General features: G+C 42.6%; 1 protein-coding gene across 1 annotated transcript; it reads left to right on the top strand.

The window, feature by feature from the left end:
• The first annotated feature begins 2,095 nt into the window (after positions 1-2,095).
• Positions 2,096-6,824, top strand: LOC140264353 (granzyme A-like). The gene is made up of 5 exons (XM_072360070.1): positions 2,096-2,156; positions 2,866-3,022; positions 4,866-5,004; positions 5,735-6,007; positions 6,479-6,824. Exons 1-5 carry the CDS (start codon positions 2,096-2,098, stop codon positions 6,647-6,649), a joined length of 801 nt encoding a protein of 266 aa, XP_072216171.1. The 3' UTR covers positions 6,650-6,824.
• Positions 6,825-9,582: the final 2,758 nt, after the last annotated feature.

Raw genomic sequence — 9,582 nt, forward strand, 5'->3', positions numbered from 1 at the left:
CCCATGACATCCTTATAACAAAGCTGAGGAAGTATGGGATAGATGAGTGGACGGTGAAGTGGGTTGATAATTGGCTGACTGGCAGAGTGCAGAGGGTTGTCATTGGTGGTGCGGTGTCCAGCTGGCGGCCTGTGACTAGCGGCGTCCCCCAGCGGTCTGTGCTGGGTCCGGTCTTGTTCAACATCTTCATCAGCAACCTTGATGAGGGGATAGTGACCACCCTCAGCAAGTTTGCTGATGACAGGAAGCTGGGAGGATTGGCTGACACGCCTGAAGGCTGTGCGGCCATTCAGCGAGACCTGGACAGGCTGGAGAGCTGGGCAGTAAGAAACCAGATGAGGTTTAACAAAAGCAAGTGTAGAGTCTTGCACCTAGGAAAAAATAATTGCATGCACCAGTAGAGGCTGGGGGAAGACCTGCTGGAGAGGAGCTCTGCTGAGAGGGACCTGGGCGTCCTGGTGGATGGCAAGTTGGCCATGAGCCAGCAGTGTGCCCTTGTAGCCAAAAAGGCCAATGGCATTCTGGGGTGCATTAAAAAGAGCGTAGCCAGCAGGTCAAGGGAGGTGATCCTCCCCCTCTACTCGGCCCTGGTGAGGCCTCATCTGGAATACTGTGTCCAGTTCTGGGCTCCCCAGTACAAAAAAGACAGGGATCTCTTGGAAAGAGTCCAGCGGAGGGCCACAAAGATGGTGAAGGGCTTGGAGCATCTCCCCTACGAGGAGAGACGTAGGGAACTGGGTCTGTTTAGCCTTGAGAAAAGAAGGCTGAGAGGGGACTTGATCCAGGTTTATAAATACCTGAGGTGTGGGAGCCACAGTGTCAAGGCTGGTCTCTTTTCAGTAGTGCATGGGGACAGGACTAGGGAAATGGGCTGAAACTTCAGCATAGGAAGTTCTGCACGAATGTGCGCAAGAACTTCTTTACAGTGTGGGTGACGGAGCACTGGAACAAGCTGCCCAGGTAGGTGGTGAAGTCTCCTTCTCTGGAGATATTCAAGACCCGCCTGGACACCTACCTGTGTGACGTGGTGTAGGGAGCCTGCTTTGGCAGGGGGGTTGGACTCGATGATCTCTGGAGGTGCCTTCCAACCCCTACAATTCTGTGATTCTGTGATCTAAGGAGGCACACTTATTTACTAAATACTATGTCGGAATACAGAATAACACAATATAATAAAATATAATTGGAATTAAGGCTAATGAATCAAGTAAAATAGGAGAGAGTGAGTCCCAAAAACCAAGAGGCCAACTGTAACTTTAGGCAAAGCTCCCACACGGCACCCCATGGCTGGCACGATTCAAGAGAGTGAGTCCAGCAGTAAAGTGAGATTTAAAGAGTCCTTGTCATATGACTGATCATGATGTTCTCTGAGACATTCAGTCTTCTTCTATGAGCGGCACATTCATTAAAATTATCCATGCTTTATCATGATGTTATGATGTGGAATACTAATAGCAAAATTACAAAATTGCAAACCATGACAATGCCTACCTGTGAGACAGACACATTTATTCCTATTTCAGCCAGTGTAGATCCAACTAATCAAGTTAGCGGAGCTTGCACAGTAATTCAACTCAAGTAAACAGATCCCTAGCAACTGATCTGCAGAATATCTTTGTAGCATCCCTTGAATTTATTGACCAGGTACACTTCAGCCATTAGCATTTATGATTAAACTGCAGACACTAAGGCATGTGAGCTGGAACGGGATGATATGATCTCCCTTTGTTTACCAGACACCTGTGAGGTCTTTATCCTCCAGGTACTCAAGGTTAGACAGATTGCCTTGAGGTGTCTAGAACAGAACTAATGATCTTCAAGTGAGCCACAAAATAGGTAGTGGCTTGCGAGGTTTCACTTCAGCATTCACACTAGCTCTCCGCTAATACTATAGAGAGAACATAAAGGGGGAGATATTGTCTACACCACAACAGATGATGTGATTTTGCATTCACACTTCTGCTGTGAGATATATATTCAGGAAGGTCTTACTTTTTTTCACAGTTACAGATGTCCTTAAGAGGAAAAATAAAACCCACATCCTCTTTGTTTAGATATATAACACAGAGCAAACAGGGGAGGCCAGGCAGACACCATGGGTGTTTTTTTCACTCTGTCCACCTCTGCTGCCATCATTCTCCTGATACTTCCTGGAGGTAAGTGCACAGTTTGATCCTTTTGAGTGTAAACGCTGACATGGAGAGCTCCATTTAAGCAGAACGTATTAGCCTAAAGAAAATACTTGCAATTACTATTAGAGGTAAAACTATTATATATTTTTCTATCTCTGTATGTCTTTGATCTTTCATACAAACAAAATCATTTCTGAATGGATAGTAGTCATTAAAACTGCAAAGACGACAAACCATTCGGAAGAGGTCAGGGAAATTAATACAGCCATTTTTGATCATTCACTCTATTGGCATGTACATACACGATTCTCTTGATGTTCTGTTCTCTTGCGAAGGATGTACATGTGACTTACCTTACATAGCCATGTTGCCAAGGGCTCACACAAGACATGACACTGCACAACATTTATGTAGTGGCAAGTCTGCGTTTCTTACAATGAAAGCTGAGAAATTAACCATAGTAGAGAACTTCAGGAAAATAAACTTGTGTAAGACCAGTAACGCTTAGGTTGTTGGGTTTTATTTCCTCAATATTCTTGACACTAACCCTATTTTAATGCCACTGAAAGTAGTACTGCTGAGCACTTTTAAAAGCCTACCCTGAAGACCTGCATAGCAATGTGCATGTTCCCATGTGTCTGTACACTTTATAAATGCGTTAAATGTACGTTCCTAAGAGTTCACGGTGCTTGGCAGCCCAGCTGTGTGTATTGTGGCCTACTTTTATTTCTAGACTTGTGCGTGGATATCATTGGAGGACATGAAGTAGCACCACACTCAAGACCATTTATGGCCATGCTCAGAGGAAAAATAATTACTGGAAAAATTAAATTTTGTGGAGGAGCTTTGATCAAGCCAGACTGGGTGTTAACAGCTGCTCATTGCCATCTGTAAGTTGTTTTTCTGATTCAGAAACTATAGAGTACACAGTTTCCCACTTCAAGAAGAAACGTTTGTGTCCCTGGTAATCCAGTGCATTTAGCATAAAAGTTCTTAAACTTAAGTTGACAACCATGTTTTGGTGAGCAAAGGTAATGTAAGAAGGTACAAACGTTCAGTGTTTCAGACAAGATATTTTAGAAGTCACTAGTCACAGGAAAGCACAGAATAACAGTGCTGAAATTGTGAATTTGGGGGAAAGATCTATGCCAGTCCTCAGGAACAGGACACTTGGCCAGAGGACTGGCCAGTCTAAATAGCTGCTTAGAAAACTGAAGCAAGTTCTCGTCATTTTATTCTGTAAAAGACACAGAGTTCATTACAGAAACAGACAGTACATGATTATAAAGGGAAAAAAAAAAAAAAATGCTGCAGGTGACAGGAGACAATTAGAGATCTCAGAATCATAGAATCACAAAATCACAGAATTTTAGGGGTTGGAAGGGACCTCTAGAGATCATCGAGTCCAACCCCCCTACCAAAACAGTCTCCCTATCTGGTTTCTTACTGCCCATCTCTCCAGCCTGTCCAGGTCTCGCTGAATGGCAGCACAGCCTTCAGGCGTGTCAGCCAATCCTCCCAGCTTCCTGTCATCAGCAAACTTGCTGAGGGTGGCCAGTCAGCCAATTATCAACCCTCTTCACCATCCACTCATCTATCCCATACTTCCTCAGCTTTGTTATAAGGATGTCATGGGGGACCGTATCAAAAGCCTTACTGAAATCAAGGTAGACTACATCTACCGCTCTCCCCCCGTACACCCAGCTAGTGACATCTTCATAAAAGGCCACCAGGTTGGTCGAGCACGACCTCCCCTTCGTGAACTCATGCTGTGTACTCCTGATAACCTCCTTTACTCCCAGTTGTCTGGAGATGGCATCCAGCACAAGCTGTTCCATCACCTTCCCTGGGACAGAGGTGAGGCGGAATGACCTATAATTACCTGGGTGCTCCTTCTTGCCCTTTTTGAAGACCGAAGTGATATTGGCCATCCTCCAGTCTTCAAGCACCTCCCCAGTTCTCTGACCACTGCTTTACTGGGTATATTAGCTTCTTCCTGTCTGACTCAAGACATGAGTGGTTATTTGGCCTTGCACACTCCCCCTGCCAGGCAAGATGTGAGGTTTAAATCTCACGTCTCACCCACTGCCTTTGCTAGGATGACTGGAGCTGCTGCTGAGCCAGACCTCACACGGGCTCTGTCAACAGCCTGCTCAGGGCCAGTGAATTACTGGACTGTGTCTATCAGAGACTTGTAACTATTTGTCCTGCCACCAGCCAGAGAGATAACTAGAATCTACTACAAAGAAAGCACAAGGTCTGAAAGCTGTGGAATCAATATACAGTTAACAACGATCCTGAATGAGATCTCATTTAAGAAAAAAAATATATTACATAATTAATTTAATATTGCTCAGGTGACACTCATACAGCTCTTCATAGCTGAAGGAACATCAGAAATCACTTCCTCAGAGTTTTGGTTGCTGTATGAAGACGAAACTGAGGACCACTCTGCACAGCTACTCCAACAAGCTTCACCATCCATCTGTGGCAGACACTGTGCTCCCAGGGAGCAGCTTCTGAGTCAAGGACCCAAACCCTGCCGCTGGGAGGCTGCAAGTAGAATAGCATCAGTTGTGACTCACTGACACAATTTTTCTAAACTACCTGTGAAAACAGGATGATCTACATTCTTCTAAATTACTGTTGCTTTGCAGGCCAGAAAAGACCAGAGCAAGGAATTACAGACTTACAGCAGGTGAATCCCACTAACCATGTTATCTTTCTTCTCAGGGAAGGCGGCACCGCTACCCTTGGAGCCCATTCACGGAGAAAACATGAAAAAGAAAAACAGGTTATTAAGATTGCAAAGGAAATTCGCTACCCAGAGTACATTGTTGACGAAAAGAAACATGACATTATGCTGCTGAAGGTATAGACTTATTTACACACCACTAAAGAAATACACATCTCTGTGATGCACTAGGTTTTTCATTCTTGTGAGGAAGAGAGGTGGGAGTTTCTGGGAACATTGTTTCTTGGGTGATGTAGACTGGTCTGCAAATCCAGCTGACCGAGGAACTGGGGATGCACTGCAGACCAAGGCACTCAACAACTCCTGTAATATGTGCTAGTACAAGCAGTAGAAAAACTCTGCAGCCTGGCCAAGCTTTTCAATGAAGTACTGAATATTCACAGAGAACAGCATATTTCAGATGTAAAAATAATTGTGTTAAAAAACATAATATTCTAAATGATAGTTCCATTATGAATTTATAACTTCTCTGATTCTCATTTTTGCCATCAGTTATTGCTGCTTTTTTGTCCTAGAAAAAAAAAAATATATATATATATATATATACACATATATTTATATTTCCCATGTATAGATAACTCCCAATGGTTGTGGGTGCCACAGAAGAGAAACAGGGCATTTTGGGAGCAAATAGTTCAGCACTTGAATGGATTTTCATTGGAAAGTGGATATCCATTTTCCTCATTCCTACATAATCACAGACTACATAACTTCCATCACAAACACGAATCTCAGAAAAGGTTTGCAGCAATCCCTCACTTCCACAATGGAAAAGATCTAATGATTAACACACAGAGATCTCTGTCAGATTCTCTGCCATAAAAATTGTTTTCCTTATCTTCTACAGCTTGAGAAAAGAGCAAAACTTAATGGCGCTGTGAAAGTCATTCCCCTGCCTACCTCTGGTGATGATGTCAAACCAGGAACAACTTGCAGAGTAGCAGGATGGGGACGAACTGTGTATAATATAAAAGAATTGTCTGATACCCTGAGAGAAGTTAACATCACTGTCATCAATAGAAAAATCTGCAATGACAAGAAACATTACAATAACAGCCGTAATATAACAAATAACGTGATATGCGCAGGATCTGAGCAAGGAGGAAAGGGCTCATGTGGAGTGAGTATATTTACTGGCATTATCCACAATGACTATACTAAAAATGCAGTATAAAGTAGCAGTTTTTACACATGGTATATTCCTACCTGCAGTTCCAGAAGGAATAATACCACAAAAGAGTAAATTTACCAGGGCTACTTCTTCTAATCCTTAAAATAAAATAAAGATGGATATTCACTTCCAAAAATACTGGACATATCTTCGCACTGGTCTAGGCTTATTTCACATAACTCACAAGCAAAAGGTCACACTTCTTTAATTATTATTTTTTGGTAATGATAAACTTACCTTCCAGAGGAGAGGGTGGTGGGAGGGAACAGGAGTGGGGCGAGCAGGGGGAAGCAGTGTCTACATATTTATGTCTACCATGGAACCGGAGTAAGTGTAAGTTTTAAGTAAGGGATCAGTTCTGTAGGTTTTGTAAATCTGAATGACAATTTCTGTCCTTCTTTTCTTTTCTTTTCTTTCCAGGGGGATTCAGGTGGACCTTTAATATGCAATAATGTGCTGAAAGGCATCACCTCTTTCGGGAAGGAAAAGTGTGGTGCTCCCGATGCTCCTGGTGTCTACACTCTAATCACAAAACAATACCTTCAGTGGATATGGAAAACCATAGCTGGAGACTTACAGACCGGGTTTTGATCAAACTATTTCCTGCTTTGTGACTGTGCAACAAAATCGAGCTTTGAAGTGTGCTTTTGAAAACAGCTTTATGATACTCCCATAATATTCCCATGAAGTTATTCCCACACTGATTTTTAGTATCTCAAAATCTGTATAGGTGAAATTTCATATATCCATTTTAGGGACAGGCATGATTTTAACAGAGCCGAACAGAGCACTCTGCTAGAACAGCCTTTGTAGTTTATACAGTTTTGGAGTCCATTTGTGACTCAAGCTTTCAGCTTCCTCATGTTGCACATTCAGACTTAGCTTTACATGGATGAGTGTTTCTGACCAAGTGTCAGATCAAATCAAAGTTTAATTCCCATCTTGAATTTGAAGATTCTGCATGTCAGCTCTTCCTGTAATCTGCTTTAAATAAAAGAAATGGCAATAAAATCTATAGCTCAGAATTGTCATTTTACGTGGTAGGGAAGGGAAGGGAAGGGAAGGGAAGGGAAGGGAAGGGAAGGGAAGGGAAGGGAAGGGAAGGGAAGGGAAGGGAAGGGAAGGGAAGGGAAGGGAAGGGAAGGGAAGGGAAGGGAAGGGAAGGGAAGGGAAGGGAAGGGAAGGGAAGGGAAGGGAAGGGAAGGGAAGGGAAGGGAAGGGAAGGGAAGGGAAGGGAAGGGAAGGGAAGGGAAGGGAAGGGAAGGGAAGGGAAGGGAAGGGAAGGGAAGGGAAGGGAAGGGAAGGGAAGGGAAGGGAAGGGAAGGGATTGAAAAACAGCTGAAAAGCTGAGAAGTGGCAGAAAGTGTCTCAGCTGGAGTATCAACATGAATTGAGTGCTGCCTGCATCTTGGGACTTACAGAATCATTAAAGTTGGTCCTGTGATTCCATAGGTCTTTTGTAGTGATTGATTTTCAGCAACTGTACTCTCTGTGTCTGCAAGTATTCAGCAACTGTATCTATAAAGCTCAGAAAAGCAGAAGCATGCCTCTTGAGTCCTCAGATTCCTATTTGGAAAGATAGAAGTTGGTCATACAGAAGAAACTGACTAGAAAAGGCATGTAAGAATATGTTTCATCTGACTACAGATTAGACACAGACTGGAATTTAAATATATGTTTAAACGCTTTCTGAGATGTGGTCATAGAACAGGGCTACAGCACACAAATACAGAACTCCGTGGGCTATTGGCTAGTTCTGGAGAAATAATCAACTTCTCCCTCCATCAGACATTGTGTTGAAATACTTCTGGGGCCAATACTTTCACAGATCAATAACAAACATGGAGAATTAAGTACTGAACAATTCCGTTGCCATGCGCAATTATAATCCAAACCCCAACTTGCCCAAGTACTAGCGAAACCCTCGCTGGGGCCAAAAAGTCCACCGTGACTCATCAAGAAAGGAGGCAAAATGGCGTTTATTAGGAGTAATCAACACCTTATATACCTTAATTACTTCGTCTATGCCCCCTAGGGTGCACGTTTGAAATGCGCGCCCAAAGGTACTTCACAAGATAGGGGACGGAAGAGGCTGGGTTACTATCACCATCACATACCGAAAAAGCCCCGCCTATATGCTTGTACTACAAGGTTCAGCCTCGTTAGCATCTACAACACAATTCTCATTTTGAAAATAACCAGGGTTTTTAAATTATTTTGACAGGCAAATGTCCAACAAAATATGCCTAACTTCAGTTCCTTCTTCACCACAGTCCTCCACCCTCTTTCAATGGCGAACCAACACTTAGGTACCATCAAAGGACAGAATTTCCAGGGCAATTCCTGAAACATATCAGTAAAGAACTGAATGCCACTCCTTCTCCCACAGTCAACAGAGAGAATATGTCCTTTTAACATTAACAACAACAACAACAACCTTTAAAATTTTATAAAACACTATTTTGAATATTTAAATCATATTCTAGTTAATCAATCAAATATTACACAATATATTAGGAGACAGGCACAGGAGAAGATATTTCCCATTCTCAGACATCAGCTTCTTCGCAGTAATTTCAGAAATCATAATTGCTGTTCTCATTTTCTAACCGTTCCTGAAGACAACACAGGGTGACCACAGAAACGGTAACTTGGTGGCAGATTTATTGTAAGTCAGTAACTTGTTAGGTAAAAAAGATGAGTGGTCTCAATCTGCCAGACCTAAAATTAGTGATCATGTGACCTATGAATATCAGATAAGGTTTTTAAAATGATGAGAACTAAAGACAAGAGAGTTTCACATTCACCTCTAGAGATGCCTGTGCCCCTGTTAACGTTGCTTATCTTGTGGGGGTAGATCTAACTGTGAGCAAGTCACCAAAGAGCTTATCAGATTCCTTGGTAGCCCTTATCACTGTGAAATCCTGGAAGACCAGAGTGTGAGACAAGAGCAAGCAGTGTCTGTTTGCTTCTGAGGGTGGACAAGAGGTTCCACTGATATGCACTGTTAATCCTGTTATTCTTAAGAAACCTTCCATCCTTTATCACTGTTGTTTGGGAGAAGCTGGGACCAATTAACTGATTAGAGGAACAGGAATGTCTTGCTTGTAAGTGAATGTTATATAAGATGTATGTTGAACACAATAAAGACACACTACTCTGATGCGACAAGAAACTAAGAGAGCTCTCTAACTCAGCTGAGCACCAACATATCTCTTTTCAAGCATTTGATCAACAGCTGAATTCTCCATGAGTGGATACTGATCTACTCCCCTTATATCCCATTTTCTCACAGTTCAGCCACAGGAAAGACACTAAATATATTTCTACTGGGACAAAACTCATGAGTTTCTGAGCTCACAGGGCTTTTAAGACACAAAAGCAAGAGGGAATCCTTGCCTCTCTTCATTCCAAACAATGAAATCAAAGCTCCAGAGACACTTATGGCTAAAATATGGCTTGGAATAGCTCTACAGAACTGCATTTGAATAGTATCTGAAGACCAAACCTGGCATCCTTTCTTA

The sequence above is a fragment of the Excalfactoria chinensis genome, chromosome Z (genome assembly GCF_039878825.1).
Source record: "Excalfactoria chinensis isolate bCotChi1 chromosome Z, bCotChi1.hap2, whole genome shotgun sequence".
NCBI lineage: Eukaryota > Metazoa > Chordata > Aves > Galliformes > Phasianidae > Excalfactoria > Excalfactoria chinensis.